This window comes from Melanotaenia boesemani, chromosome 19, assembly GCF_017639745.1.
Source record: "Melanotaenia boesemani isolate fMelBoe1 chromosome 19, fMelBoe1.pri, whole genome shotgun sequence".
Lineage (NCBI taxonomy): Eukaryota > Metazoa > Chordata > Actinopteri > Atheriniformes > Melanotaeniidae > Melanotaenia > Melanotaenia boesemani.
Window position 1 is genome coordinate 11,281,222 of NC_055700.1, and position 15,929 is coordinate 11,297,150.

General features: G+C 39.9%; 2 protein-coding genes across 2 annotated transcripts; both read right to left on the reverse strand.

Moving 5' to 3' along the window:
* Window positions 1-1,234: 1,234 nt before the first annotated feature.
* Window positions 1,235-12,697, reverse strand: LOC121629952 (macrophage mannose receptor 1). Its single transcript, XM_041969913.1, has 45 exons — window positions 12,635-12,697; window positions 12,432-12,550; window positions 12,195-12,330; window positions 11,613-11,695; window positions 11,373-11,492; window positions 11,182-11,283; window positions 10,939-11,097; window positions 10,744-10,826; window positions 10,474-10,618; window positions 10,348-10,392; window positions 10,084-10,251; window positions 9,887-10,006; window positions 9,677-9,787; window positions 9,558-9,590; window positions 9,336-9,470; window positions 9,063-9,209; window positions 8,840-8,974; window positions 8,531-8,688; window positions 8,256-8,400; window positions 8,107-8,161; window positions 7,909-7,975; window positions 7,683-7,816; window positions 7,552-7,595; window positions 7,282-7,455; window positions 6,930-7,084; window positions 6,713-6,826; window positions 6,506-6,621; window positions 5,965-6,119; window positions 5,676-5,881; window positions 5,411-5,588; window positions 5,093-5,317; window positions 4,807-4,976; window positions 4,621-4,691; window positions 4,410-4,510; window positions 4,206-4,325; window positions 3,892-4,029; window positions 3,660-3,814; window positions 3,438-3,537; window positions 3,105-3,340; window positions 2,806-2,989; window positions 2,436-2,684; window positions 2,147-2,329; window positions 1,968-2,024; window positions 1,630-1,775; window positions 1,235-1,554 (listed from the first exon to the last, which is right to left on the reverse strand). The coding sequence occupies exons 2-45, from the start codon at window positions 12,451-12,453 to the stop codon at window positions 1,510-1,512; spliced, it is 5,625 nt and encodes a 1,874-aa protein (XP_041825847.1). The 5' UTR covers window positions 12,454-12,550; window positions 12,635-12,697; the 3' UTR covers window positions 1,235-1,509.
* A 103-nt stretch (window positions 12,698-12,800) lies between these two features.
* Window positions 12,801-15,338, reverse strand: LOC121630418 (C-type lectin domain family 4 member E-like). Its single transcript, XM_041970696.1, has 5 exons — window positions 15,262-15,338; window positions 13,941-14,086; window positions 13,734-13,846; window positions 13,387-13,520; window positions 12,801-13,069 (listed from the first exon to the last, which is right to left on the reverse strand). Exons 1-5 carry the CDS (start codon window positions 15,314-15,316, stop codon window positions 12,801-12,803), a joined length of 717 nt encoding a protein of 238 aa, XP_041826630.1. The 5' UTR covers window positions 15,317-15,338.
* Between the last annotated feature and the right edge of the window lie 591 nt (window positions 15,339-15,929).

Here is a 15,929-nt window from a genome sequence, read left to right on the forward strand (position 1 = left end):
TTTTTGAATGTTTGGTTTGTCAGACCAAAGCAAAGTTTTGTTTTTGTTTTTTGTTTTTTTTTCTTGCCATCTTGGTGAAGAAAATTGCACTCGTTCCCTCCCTGCTTCCTGAGATAACGGTGAAAGCATTTAGAAACTAAGCTGACCCATAAAAAGTTGAGGTCTGTGGATTTCCCTCAAACACTTTCATTGAATTTTCTCTGTACAGTCTAAAATAACAGGAGGGCACTTTATAGAAACTTTTAAAGTAGCTAGATTTCTAATCAGGCTTTCCTTTCACCAAAGATGCGTCCCTCTAAGAGGAGCTAGCAAAAACGAAGAGGAAATATTGCGACGTTCCTGTGTGTATGTAGGGGTTGACATTAGCCATGTTTGCCGATTTCAGTGGGACCATTGCCATCATTTTTACTGAAGCAAAACAACAAATTGTCCCTTTTTAAGCTGTAGCTGGATTCTCATAGACATTTCCTACACTTCTATCAAGCAGCAAACTATTAATTAAATCTCTGAGTGTGGAATAAATCCCCAAAATATAGTTTACTGAAGATTTCTTTTTATTTTATATTCAGATCAGCTAGACTGTGGTAGTCTTTACTCTTGTTTACTCTAACTTAAACTAGTCTAAGTTAGACTCTAAGCAATAAAACATTCTGTTGTCTCGGAGATTTAAGTGAGTTGTTTGCATAGGCACCAGAAGTTCTTGTTTATTCATGGGGGGCAAAATATTTGTTATGAAACCATACAAAAGGTTTTGATTAGATCAGGAATTGCATCATGAGTGCCACTGAGCTTTTGTTAATTCAGTTGTGCCATTATACAATAAATGAAAATGCTGAATAAAGATGAAGTGTTTCAAAGTTTCTCACACTAATAATCAAGTGACTTTTTTTTTTTTTTACCAAATAAAGATTGACATGGAATAATGGATTTTTATGGCCAGATCTTGAGCAGCTTGCTGTAAAATGATCTTTAGAGTTTGACACCATGGATGTCTAAACTGCACATGATGTACGAAACGTGGCATTCAGCATTCAGATGGTGCAACTTGATTTTTTTCTGAATTTCTGGTTTCATTTTATTTCATTATCCTCAGTTGTTGGTTCCCCATTTCTGAATTCCTTTGTGAAGAATTGTACAGCTTGACTGGAAGGTTTTTTGAGATACTTTTTTCCATTTAGTGAAATATGTGAAAACGTGTTGCAGTGTGCAAACAAGAATAAACACTGGAAACAAATTTGATGTCTGTACTGCTGTTTTATCTTAAAACAATACAAGAATCTCACGAAGTAAAATGTGGTATTTCATCTTTATAATGATTCTGGACAAGCATTACAAAATATTTGCTGCACTTAAAAAGATGTGAGTGCAACAAAGGGAAGTGAAATTTGATCTCAATATATTCAATTTATTATTGCATTACAGTATATACAGTATTGTTAAAAAAGAGGACAAGAATTTTTAGACTTTCATTTGTTTACAATGATGAACTGTACAAAACCTGATGATTATTTATGTGTCTGATTCTCCTGGGAAGTTTGGGTTGGTGAAAGCAGGCTGCAACAGAAAAATGACACAACTTAGATGTATAAAAACTCTTCTTACCCAACCACGACAGGCTCAATGACTTACCACATCAATCTTAACGTTTGTTTTCGTTGGTAAGCTCAAACTGCTCAGTTTATATCCTCGCACCCTGAAGGCGTAGTACAGCAGTCCTACTATCAGGCAGAAAAAGATGATTGCTCCGATGATGGCTCCAGCTATCACCCCTCCATCTGTGCATGTGCAGAATTTCATGGTAAATTTATTCATGGTAGCATTAGACAAAAAGAGTCACTAAAGCTGGTAAGATTATATCATCTGGAGATGATAAATATTCCAAAATGCCACATAAATCTACAACAAAAGATATTTCAATCGCAGGCAACTTATTAAATATAAAGAAAATAGTTTATTTTATCACTTACTGGAACCAGGACCATCAGTGGGGAAAACAGGATGTTTGTTATCATCTGTTACATAGACTAAAAGAGAGAGAGATGAACTGTTAATCTGCTGTCCATCGTGTCCCAGTTAGGGGGGAAAAGTTAAATATCTCGAGCATTAATGACTATAAACTGCAGAAACAACATCAAGAAACTGTTACATTGGCGGTGGCGGCAAGCAAAGCCTCTCTTCTCCAGACAGTTGTTGTCATTCCAGCTTCCATCATGATACATTTCCACACAGTTCTCTTCAGCGATCTCCCCGGGATGAAAGGCTGCGTTGGGCTCGCCAGGAGCCCAGTTCAGGAATCCCAGCGATGTCTTATCTGTCCAGCCCCAGCCAACTGAAAAGCCAAAGATACAAGTCTCTGTCATGTTGGCATGTTCTTCACTGACCGCCGACCTGTTGTCAGATGTTACAGTCATCATTCTGCTCGTTTCAAAACTTACAGTTTGCATCCCTGGTGAGGCCGATCCAAACGTTGTGATTTTTGGTGTAGTTTAGGTTCCTGAGAAACTCCTGCTCTGCTCTGCTGTGGATGGATACCAGCTCAGTCCTGACTGACTGGCAGTAGTGTCTGGCGTCTGGCCATGAGAAACCCTCCTTCTCATTGTATACGTAGTAGCAGTAGCGGCCGTAGGGAACCCAGAATAGCAGACATTTCCCATCACCAGGGCTGGGAGTTGGTGGTGGTTTCTCTGGAAGAGGATGTAAGTTGTATTAGTATCTAGATGTTAGTTGTATTGCTCATATATTGCAAAGAAAATGAAGTGTCTAAAAGGGGATGAAAACGATGAGCTCAGTTCCATTAGGTTATACCTGAGGAGATCTTGCAGATATAGGGTTTAGCTTGGTCACATTTGGTGTCATTCCAGGTTCCATGGAAAAAGATTGAAGCATGCATGCTCACACAACCCTCATCCTTGTGGTTACTGGGCTCTTCTGGTCCCCACTGTGTGAAAAATACTGGCCAACCATCAGTCCACGTGTATGATCCATCCTCCTGCATTACAACATGACAGAGTTGGCAACAATATACTAAATCCAATAGAGAACTTTACTAACACTTGTAAGGACTTTGATATCCTTTTTTATCTTCCAATATTTAAAGTGGATACCGTGCGCCTGAGTCCAATCCAGGCGTCTGCCTTGCCTTGCAGGACCACCCCAGCAACAAAGGCCTGGTCATAGCTCATGTCGATGCTAGCCAGGTTTCCTCCCTGACCCTTGCAAGCTGCCTGAGCTGCATCCCAGGTTGCGGGCTCTTCCACCAGCTTGTAGCAGTTGTGGTACCAGGAGATGTAGCCGCTCGGACAGGGGCTCTTGGTTGGGGGAGGAGGCTGGATGCTGCTTGCTGATGTGGGGGCAGATAGACAAAATGATTGGCTGAATATGTTACATGTTTGAAATGATTTGTGAAATTAAAGGATGAGTTCGGAGTGTTTACTGACATTTCTTCCTGGAGCAGACGAAGCTATGATTCCTGTGACAGGCATCATCGTTCCACTTGCCGGTCACCAAGTGATTATGAGTCATTGCCACACAGTGTTCCTGTTGCGTACAGGATAGATCAAAGCTAACTCTACATGTGTCCCTTTCACATCAACCTGCCTTGAATCACAAAGTTATTTTTTCCACTCATAAAAACCTCAGGAGTGTAACATCCTCCTTACCGTTCCTCCTACATTGTTGGGCTCCTTTTCATTCCAATTTGTGTACAGCACGGGGCTGACCCCATCACTCCAGGCATATTGATTCTCCACCAAGAGATCTGACAGACCGATCCAGGTGGGAAGCATCAGGTCTCTTAGGTAACTAGCTACAAAGTCTGGGGAGGCAGAGGATCAGCCACCAGATTTAAAAAATATTACTGAAATTCTGTTATTGGTTATCTGATGAGCTTACCATTCTCATACTGGTCATCTATAACTGCAAGCTCTCCTCCTTGGTCTTTGCACCAGCTCCGAGCATGAGACCAGTTAGCTTTAATATCATGTTTATGTCCCTTAAACAAGAAGCACTTGTTCCTAAAATGCATCCAACCTACAGAAAGTGGTAAACGAGGAAACAAGTGTTTTAATACCACTAATGATGACGCTGACATTTAGCATCTATAATAAAAATTGAGACAATATGGTATATTATCCTTACCTTTTAAAAATTTAATTGGCAACAGTTGTGAAAAGTACATCTTTTTATATTAATATTAAACATCTTACCTTCAGGACAGTTGCCCTCCCATGGCTGGGTGGGTGGAGGAGGGGTGTGGACGTCTCCGGGGAACTTCTTACAAACATAACCTGCTCCTTCCCGCCCACAGTTGGCATCGTTCCATCCACCTATACAAGCCCAGAGTGTAAGGCATACATGGGTACAGGGAGCTTTGGTAAATCAGTTTAATGGAAACACTGGTGTCGTAGTACCTTGATGTCTGTTCATCTGGACACACTGTTCCTCCCCGTTGGCGTTGTTGGGCTCACCTGAAGCCCAGTGAGTGTATGTCAAAGGTGAGAAGTCAACCCACCTGAGCAGAAAAAAACAATTCTTCTCAATCTGATTTATGTTTATTTTTAATAAACTGCAAAATAAATTGAAGCTGTTTTTATAGAAAATAAAACTTAGCAATCCACATACATGTATTGTCCATTTGCAATGCCAAACATCATCATTCCTATCCAGGCTGCAGACACCTTTCCTGTCCCAACCTGGAAGAGCAAGAAAACATCACAGTTGTTGATACTGGATGATTTTTTTGTTGTTGTTGTTTTTGTTTTTTTACAGTTTTTTACAGATGTTTTTACAGTAAAAAACTAGAAATACCATGCTGTTAACATATGCTTGTTCATCTTTGTTTAGGATGGACACAAGTGTGGCCTTTTCTTCATAGCAGCGTGTCATAGCCGTGTGGAAGTCAACTATGTCTGTGTCATTGTAGTAGTAGCAGATGTTGTTGTTTTTTCTCCAGCCTGGATTGGAGCCACAGTCAGGAGCTGTAGGTTGAGGTGTGAGAGTAAATAAACATGTTATCCTATCCTTTAGTCATCTTTCACCCTGATATTAATCCTCTCTATGTAGGAAGGACAGGCGCACTGTGGGATCAATTTACCGGGGATAGGAGGTGGGGGCTCTGGGGGAAGGATGGGGTTCTTTCCTTTAGTGATCATGCATATCCAGTCCTGATGAGCATCACAGTTAAGGTCATTCCACAAGGAGAAGGTCCCGTTGGTGTTGCTCACCATCTCAACACATTCCTCACGGCCTTCGTGGTTGTTTGGCTCCCCAGGACCCCAGTTAGTGTGTGACAAAGGTGTTCCATCACTCCAGGAATATCCTAAGATATGACAGAGTAATTAGATTATCTATTTGTGCTCCTTATTTAAGCTTTTACCAAAATCCAGTTTATATAAAGTTGTAGAAAACTTACCTCCTTCTGTAGGGTTGTGTTTCAGGCCGATCCACTTACTGCTGCCTTTGCTGTACAGAGACAGAAACTCTTCCTCTTCCTGATTGTGGATGCTAACCAGATTAGCTCCTCTTGAGACACAGTCCTCATGTGCTGCTCCCCAGCTCTTCTTCAGGGACCAGTCCACATTGTGGAAGAGCTGTAGTGAATCAGCACAAAGACGTCAACCAGTGACAGGGATCCCTGCTTAGAATCATGGTTTCAGAAGCTTTGTTTTTGTTCTTACCTTGTAGCAGAACCTGAAGTGGGGCATGGCCGTCCAGCCATCAGCACAGCCCTGCGAAGGAGGAGGAGTTGGGGGCTTAGTAGGTGGGCTGATGTCAGGTCTGGGTTTTTCACAGATAAAGGTGTGTTTTTCTGTGCACTCCTTGTCATCCCAGAAACCGCCAATCTGACCCGTTGTCATAGCCACACAGGTACCATCACCGTTATCTAGAGACAAGAGGGAAAATGTTGGTTTCTCATGTGGGATACATTTCATGTTCAGATCATCAGGATTGTGTCAGTGTTTGTACCTGGCTGGTCTTTGTCCCAGTGAGTGAAGGTGAGTGGTGAGCCATTGTCCCAGACATAGTCAACCCCGCCACCTGCCACTCCATGAGCTCGCAGGCCAATCCACCACAAACCAGTCTTCCCAGTCAGTTGCACTGTAAAATGTGACTGCTCGTAGCTGCAAGGACACAAGCAGGAGAGTTTACTGTTGGACTATTATACTCACTGAGTCTAAAAGTAACTAAAATATTGCAACATTCTACATAGATTTAGTTGTTTTATTCCAGATGTGAGTCCAAGAAACATTACATACTAGAATTAAACTTTGCATACACGTATAAACAGGAGGACAAAACACTTTTTGTTTGACTGATAAATAGGATGTTACACCAAAGACATCTAATAAGTCTGTTTTAACATTTAATGCAAGTGATTCAATTTACAGTTATAGATAAAAGAACAGTTGAAATCTTTGTTAAAAAATCAGAGGTATTCTCTGAAGAAATTATATAAAAACATATAAGAAAAAGTCTAAAAATGTAAGAGTGATTTTCATCAACTCACATGTCTCCAATGTGCAACAAGAACCCATCCAGCTCCTCACAGAAGGCTTTAGCATCAGACCAGCTCCTGGCTGTCTCTTCCATCCAGTAGCAGGAGTAACCATATGCATCCCAGCCCTAAAACAAAGCAAAAAAACATTTTAAGGCACTGTAGCTTTTCTTTTCCAAGTATTATAACTTGGAAAAGAATTTCTGTGGTTTTTCCTACCTGTGAACATCCATACACAGTAGGTTTGACAGAGGGCAAAGGGTAATGTCCTTTGGGCATTTTGCATATGTAAGTATTGAGTTCTGTACAGGACACGTCATTCCACCGGCCAGTCTGTAACAAAATTACCACATTTAGCTGCAAAGAATAAGAATATCTCGCTGTCTGGAACTCAGGTTGCATAGGAGGTGATGTGAAATTTTTCTGTGTTCATCACCTGGTGTAACATCTCAACACAGTCCTCACTGAACCCATCATGGTTGTTGGGTTCCCCTGGAGCCCAGTAGGTGAATGTTACTATGTGTTCATTAGACCACGAGAACATACCAGGAACAATCAGATCATTCAAACCAGTCCACACATCACTGGTGGCTGTGAGGGGAAAAAATTTAATTAAGTCATGTTTACTGTGGGAAGCTACGAGTTTTACTCAATACTTAACTAATATAGTTACAAGGTCTGAGCTGACAGTGCCTTCATTAAAAAAAAAGCCTTTAATAAATTTTACTTGTGCCAAGTCTTCTTTATCTGAAAGTCATCTCTCCCATTCTACTTCTCTAAATTCGTACCCATGTACAAGTAGCTTTCCAGCCAGCTCTGCTCCTTCATTGACTGGATGGATACCAGTTCAGCACCCAGATTTCTGCATGCATGTCGAGCAGCTTGCCACGTTTTCTTGTCTGTAGAAGGTTTATAGCAGAACTCTCCAAACTCATACCAGTCAAGCCCTGAACATCTCAGCTCTGTGGGAGAAGATGATGTAGAATTGGTTATTATGAGCTCCAAAAAAAGAAGACAAGCAACAACAAAAAGAAATATTCAGAGACATTTCAACTGACCTCCATCTGCAAAAGTGTAAGACACGGAATAGTCTCCATCAAATCTACAGAAATGACATGAATTACTATCTACTTAAGACTGTTGTGCTGCATGACAGAAACAGTTTAAGAGCTGAAACTCATGTACACACTGTCTTGAGGTGATGCCGTTTCTGATGGATCCGGTGTAGAAGTCCTGTCCTGGAGCTTTTAACAAAGTGCAGTCGCCTCCGATCTCATTCAGTATCATTCCAGCATGGATGGCTGCTGCACAGATGTTTGAGTCCTGTTAAAACAAGACGGAGAAAAAAGATGGATTGGACAACACATGCAACAAAAATCTTGCAAAAATACAGATGGAACAATGTATTTACATACCCCGCGATATACTGATGTGCCAAACACTGTGTAACTAGAATGGGCACAGCCTGCAGGACAATGGACCCTAACAAACATAACAGAATCACAGCATAAGTTTGTTAAAAGGTGTACCCAAAAAAATGTACTAACAGAAAAAATAGCAAAGTAACTGCACATCAGAACATGCATACAAGAAATGTTTCTAGTTTTACTCACGTCATTTGATCATTGGCAAAGTTGAAGTTGGGCTTGTTGGCACATGTTATTGCATCTGTTGAACCACAGATGTTTTTATTATCCAGCACTATTTACATTTAAAACAGTATTTACACCAGATTTTGGTACAGAGAAGTGAAATCCTTTACAGTCAGGTGTACATCCTAAGACATCAAATCGAAGGCCTGCTTGGGTATTGAACTCCAGTGGAAGGATGCGGATATAGTTGGCTGACACAGGTGTGCCCAGCAGCTGAGTATCAGGTGTGCTTCTGTCTGTTGAACCTGGGAAGAACTAAAAAAAAAAAATACAAAAGGATTATTTACCATATTTAAGTAAAATAACCTCTTCCAGATCATGTAGATTGTGCTTTGATCCCTGATGTTCTTTAACTCCTGGTAGTTGTAGGTGTTTCCTCACTCACCTCCCCATCAGCTGTGTAGGGTGTCCAGGTTATTCCATCCATACTGTGCTGGATCTTAAATTTGGTGATCCAGTGGTCATTCTGAGGACAACCCTGGATAACAATCCCTGTTACCTTTCTGGTCTCACCCAAGTTCACTTGAATCCAGCTTGAGGAAGCTGGAAGAGAAGATATGAGATATCATAGAATACCAGGGTACTAATTCATCATGCCATTCTATAAACCTCCATAACAAATAAAGCTGCAAATAAAAATCTGAGCTGTCTTTATGTTTAATTTCATATGTGTAGCTGCTGTGTTTGAACATACCGCTTCCTGAAGGCATCCAGCAGGAATTTCCATTCAAACGTGCATTGTTGGGGGTAAAGTGACCGATAGAGGAGGAAGCAGAGAGCTGGAAGTCTGTGATGTTTCCATCCTCAACACCCAGGCCATGTAAACACACTGTGAGCGAAACACAAAGTGAAGCATCTGTCTGAAGATATCCAGGATAGACATAGAAATGAATAAAAAACAAAGAATAAGCAGCTACCTTTTTGCTCACAGCTGTAAACAATCTCAAGATATTTAGAGACAGTGGGGCAGGGGTCGTTGTCCACGTGGGCAAGTGCGAAACAGAAAGGACGGTTGTCGCAGGACTTTCTGTAATGAGGGAGGATTCCTTCAACTGTGCAGCTTCCTAAACAAAAATAATAATATAGATGGATATTTCCTTGTTAATCTGAGTATGATGCTGTGATGTCATAGTTTATCCATTTTAAAAGTCTTTGCTTCTGTATTTGTGGTTACTAATTTGCAGCAGCACCTTCTGATCCTTCGAAGTGTGGACAGATGTCAGCATTTTTTCTTCCATAGAAAGCAGACTGGATGTTAATTACACTCTCGTGTGGACAATGGAGGACAGCGCTGGAGTCCTGGCACACCAGTGCTGTTTCAAAACCTGCAGTGAAAGGAATTTACCCTCAAGTTTAAATCATTTCTTAATTAAAAACATGAGTACATAAAAGCATGCAAGTGTCTTCATTACCGTCATGAGGTGGAGGAGGTTCGGGAGTGTTTCCTGAAAGAGGAAGCATAATTATAATACTGTATAATATCTAATTTTTCATTTTGTGAGTGTCAACAATAACTGAAACAACATCCCACCTCTCCGCTTGCAGATGTATCCTCTTTTGTGCTCACAGTTATCATCGTTCCAGTTGCCATTATTAATTAGTATAGACAAGCAATCTTCGCCATAATAGTCATCCGGGTTTCCTTTGAGGAAAAAAAAAGACATAAGTTTCGATCTGGCTGCCTATTTTAAACCAATAATCTCTGTCACAAATCGTTGAGCACAGCTGGTTTCAAACTGACCTGCATTCCAGCGTATGTATCTAAACGGAGAGCCGTCTGTCCACTCCCAGCCGCCCTCAGTGATGGAGTCATGTCCACCCATCCACAGGGAGATCCCAGTGGGAGTCTGCTGGATCACACCTGACAGGAAACAATCAAAGGCATCATTAATATTCTAATGCTGAATGGCAATGAAGTGAAATATTAAAGGTTGATACCCTGTACGAAGCTCTGCTCAAACGGATCTGTGATACTGATGAGGTCTCCTCCTTGGTTGACACAGTCGGCTCGAGCCTCCGCCCAAGTCCTCATGGACAGATAGTTAAACAGGTAGCAGAAGTCGTTAAAAGGGTCAAACATCCATGAACCGCATTTGTCATTCCATCCTGTAACACACACATAAGTTCGTACATGTTTACCTTCAGATAAAAATAAACACATCATCAGTTTTTGGTTTAAGAAAAGTGTAGCATGATGTTAACCTGGTCCAGCTGTTGGAGGCTGGGGAGGAGGTCCTTGTCCTCTAGCTGTGGAGAGACAAGACAAATAATAACCAGAAATATAACATGAATGCAAAAAAGAGACACAGCAGTTTAACAGCATCACACCTTTTTTGCAGATGTAATCCTTCACGGAAGTGCAGAAATCATCATTGAGCTTCCCAGCTTCATGGTGATTCATTCCTCTGAGCTGCACGCAGTCTTCATTATTCTGCCAGTTGTCCGGCTGGTTCGGAGCCCACGGGATGAAGTCCTGAGATCCACAGAGAACAGCAGCAGACTGAGATGCTGTTTTTACATTAGTATGAGGATCTGCGTGGTCAAACTGCAGCATCTTTGACCTTGATGGTTGATTCTGCTTCTAGCTTTGTCACTTACTGAAGTCGTTCCATCAGTGAACACGAAGTTGTTTTCGATATTGATGTCATTCAGACCCACCCAGGCTTCTCCTGGCATGTGAGCTGCAGGAAAAAAACAACACATCCAACACCACAACAGACTGGTACATACATACACAGTCCCCGCAGAACTCCATGACTCATTTTATAATCATTTACTCTCTTAGCTGCTCACCAGTCAGGAAACTGAGTTCGTCCTGTGAGCGGAAGCTGACCAGGTGACCTTGCTCGTTGTTGCAGTGAGCCTCAGCATCATGCCAGTTTTTAGATTTCTCAATCTCAAAGTGATAGCAGAAGTTCCCGTAGAGCAAATACCCTTGGTCACAGTGGAAATCTGAAGTAAACAATACAACAATTACGACACTCCTAAGAGCTTGAATTAAGCCAACTGGACGAGAGAACGTAAAGTTCAACACACCAGGAGGTGCAGTTGGTTTCGGGTTCTGTCCACCTGTTATCTCACAGATGTAACCCAGGCTCTTGAAGCAGTTGGTTGTTTCCCATTTACCATCATAATTCCCTAGAAAAATAACAGAAACTCAACCGATGTTGGCTTTGCAATGCCAGCTTCAGTCTGAAAAGAGGAGGAGAGCAGTTCATTAGTCCTACCTGTGAAGATCTGTCCACAGTCCCACATCTTTTCAGTGTTTTTGGGCCAACCGTCACCATAATTTGAAAACTTAATGTCAGTTTTATCCACCCATTTGAAAACCCCATCCTGGTCCTTATCTGGTGACATGTAAAACAGGAAAATGAGGAAAAAATTGTATTGTCACATTTCTAATTACCTAAAGAGAAGATTTGTTTCTGTAGTTTCAAAAAGAGTATTAAAAAATGGCAGTACAGTACCTGACAAGCCAATCCAGATGTCAGGAATGTCCACTTGGTGAAAGTCTGGAAGCTTCCCATTTATGTAAAACTGCTCATCTTGACTGTGAATGAGGACCAGGACAAACATGAGATTCTCTTCTCTTATTATGGTTCAGTTTTAGTTTTTTCATGATATCTGAGGTTTTATAAGAGGCTTTTGGGATTTTTCGTCATCAAATAACATGTACAAAATTGCACAACCTTAATCCACAATGAAGAGAGTTATTCTATCCCACACAAGCTCCTGAACTACCTTAAATGCTTTGCTCACAGTCAAAGACTTTGGTGTTGTTTGTCTATATCACCATGCTGTATATTTGTATCATGTGACCAGTTTAGCACACCCCAAATGAAGAAGAAGGAAATATTTAAGGATTAGTTTCTTATTTTATTACTAACATAAACACTGAAGAACGTGTGAGAAATTGACTGGACTCTTTTTTGTGTTTTTATGTTGTACTTTGGATACAAAGAAAAAAACACACACAGAGCCTACTACAAACAATGATTTGTTTAAATTTTGTAGTACAATGCCAAAAAAAGTTGAAAAAAATGCCCTACCTGTTGAGAATCAGCAGGTGAGCTCCAATATCAGAGCACTTTGTAAAAGCATCATGCCAGGTGGTCAAAAGATTGACATTACTGACCATCCAGTAACAACTGCCAGAAAAACTCTGCCAACCAAGAGGGCAGATGGCTGGAGGCGGGGAGGGGAGAGGAGCAGGGAAAAGTCCAAATAAAAAGTCAGTGTACATTTAAGGGCATTATCAGGACTGGGACCAGAAATGGTGAGCTTACTGTTGAGTGGACGTTTGCACATGTAAGGACGCTCATATCGGCACAAATGAGTCCTCCAGTCTCCAAACTCAGCAGATGCATCTTTGATTATTGCTGTACACGAGCCGAGCTCTGGGTTACTGTTGGAGAATTTAAGTTTTAACAGTTGTTTATCAAATTAGTATCAGAGTATAATTTACTATTATTTAGATATTATGTCTCACACTGCAGGTTGCCCTGTGCCCCAGTTTGTATATGACAACTGGAGAGAATCAGACCAGGCAAGATTGGTGTTCCCAGCTTCAACTTGACATGAAATCTTGTTGCATTTCTGGAGAAATAAAGCTCATCTTCACATTCATGTACTCAATGTGAATCATTTTTATAAAACTATAAGAAGCCAGTGTGCTTCTCAGAGCCACAGCAGTCCCTCACCAGAGAGGAGAGCCCAATCCAAAAGTCCAGGTTTGAATCTGCTATTGTTCCTGTCACATAGGTGTTCTCTTCTTCTGATGTTATGGACACCATGTCTGCTCCCTCCAGCACACAGTCATGTCTGGCTGCTATCCAGTTCTTCCACGTATCCAACTTAAGCTTGTAGCAGTTGGAGCCAAACGGCCTCCACCCATTGGCCAAGTCGCACTGTGGAGCAGGATCGTCTGTTGGCCAGAGAAGGAAAAAAAAATGTTTCTGCTGCAACTGCAAGCCAGTCAAGTGAGAAATAATTTAATAAAACATGCTCCCGTTGATGCTAATTATGAAGAAGAAGTACGTGTCTGAGGAGCTCAAAATGAGTCAAAACTTAGATGAATATATCAAGAAATGCAACGGACTGAAAAGTATTGTAGGTTTACTTAAATTCAAACTTACAGAAATTATTAAAGCAGTATTCACTTTAACATCTGTAACTGTTTTAGCTATAGCAACTGCAAAGATTTAAAAACAAGTTAGACTTTAGTTACTCTAGTTTACTTACGGTTAATGTGCTTGCAGATATATTTCCTTTTGACATCACAGTTTTCATCATTCCAGTGTCCCAAGCTATATCCGACCACCTGACCACAATGCTCATTATCATTCCAGTTATCAGGCTGGCCTTGGTTCCAATATCTGAAGCAGGGAAGAGGGTTGTTTTGTTGTTGGATAAGCACCAAAAAAATTATTTACACTTCCATTTAATGCCTCTCTTAAATTCCTTTAATTAGGAGCCCAATCTTCCATTAACAAAATAAATAAATAAATAAAAATAAGTTTTTATGAATAAATGAAATATAATGAGAGAAATAAAATATGGAGTAGTGGGGTAATAGCTGAATTACATACGATAAGTATTCTATAAAAGGACTTCCATCAGTCCACTCCCAGACTCCTTCTACTACTCGGTCATTCAAGCCGATCCAGAAGATCTCTGAGCTGATTTGTGTCCTCACCCATAACTAAAAACAAGACATAAAAATAGAGGAACATTAAGAAAGCATGCATCGTAATATATTTTATTAGTGACATCTCCTTTGGGTTTATGTGCCTCACCCTCTCATGAATGCTCTGAATGCTCATCAGGTTGCTGTTCTGCTGCAGACAGTATGCGTTCGCCTCCATCCATGACTTTGTATCGCTGGAAAAGAAGTAACATTTGCTCTCGTACTCCCTCCAGCCAGCCTGACACTGACAATAACCTGAAAAAGAAAAAGTAAAACAAGAAAGAGCAAATAAATATGTGAAACTGATTAGAGAATACAACCTACCTCTCTGCTTTGGTGACACTTAATCCCTAAAAAGTATGTTATTCCCTTCATCTGCTTCGGTTTCCAGATAGGTCAGAGCACTGATCAGTCATTATTAAAAAGGGGATTGTTTAAAAATAGTACTCATGGTAGGAAATTTGAATCTAATGGTGATAAAACAGTTTTTATTTATTTTTTTTATCCTCTGTGGATATCACAGTTATAATCCTTAAATGTGAGGCTGTAGTGCCTCCTACCAACTCCAACTGTTTTTATTTATTTTATGCCCCAATATAAAATGGACTTGTATGAAACTGATGACATGGACCTAACACTAAGCCTTATCTTTTTAATAACCAGGAGGACTAAAACAATTAAAATATTCTGATTATGCTGCATGTTTCATAAGTGCAAACGTTGCCTAGTTGACGGGTAGTCATTTAAACACTAATCAATCATAAAAGTCTCATGACAGATCCACAGTTTAACCATGTCAGGCATCTCTGAGCACCTTACACACATCTACAGGTGAATGTTTGACTTTAACAACTTAACAGACACTAAAGAATCACATGCTTTTCACATGTCTTTAATTGGCTGAGGGGCCAGGATAGGACCACTGAGAGCTGAACTCATCTGTCAACGATTGACCATGCAAAATATTCTGATATTTTTCTTTTAGAGACAGTTGTTAAAATCAGCAAAAACTGGCACTAAACTACTGCTGGAGCCACTTCCCCAGTCTTTTAACTGGAAAAAGAACCTTTAAATAAAGTTTTTGTTAAGAAAAACTGCTTATTAAGGAATAAAAATATAGAAATAAAGCTTCTCACGTTATGTTTATTTCCCTGCTCTGATTAGAGGCATTAAAATGAGATATAATATTAATTCAACAGATCTTGTCCTATATGAACCCCTCCATCCCAGGTCAGAATATACTTTTAAATATTTTTACAAAGCCATTTAACCAATATTATCGTACATTAGAAGTCATTATCAGGTAAAATAGCACATTATGTTGATTTGCCTTATTTAAAATGCCTCTTATTAAATATAAATCAGGCTAGGTACTCCATAGAAAAAAAATCCAAAGAAAATATTGTTGCAAATATGAGACATAAACTTACCGCAGGCGAGAAGAGCAGCAAAGCTGAGCAGCCCCAGAAGAACTCTTCTGTGCATTTTTAACTTTTCTTTGTTCACTTTTCAACCTGTTGTTCTGCACATTTTAGTAAACAGCACTTTTTTTTCTGACTTCTCCTGAGCTTGGCAGTGTGTGTTGGTGTGTGTGTGTTTGTATGCGATGTGCTGGATGTCCAAGTGTGCAGACCTCTGAGCATCTTCTCTTTAGTTCACCTCTTTTCAACGTTTACCCAGAGTCCAAAGACTGAAAGCAGTAAAACACAGATGATACACATTCGACCTCTTGACTCTTTTTTAAAAACGAGTTTGCAACAAACATCTATAAAACTTTAGAAATAAAAATTTAGACTCAAGTGTGCTAAATTAAAAGTTAAGCTAGTAGATATTTAGACATAAACACCAACTATAATCATAAATCCTTATATTTTCCTAAATTAAAACCTTGTTACATTTGTAATTATTTTTAAAAAACATTTTTTGATTTTCTTTATTAGTCTTTGCATTCATAATAAACAATATATACATATATATATATATATATATATATATATATATATATATATATATATATATATTAAAATATTCAACTAAATACATCCTTTTAAAAATGACTAAATGTAGGTAATTTAAGAGTAAACTGACCTGATCTTAT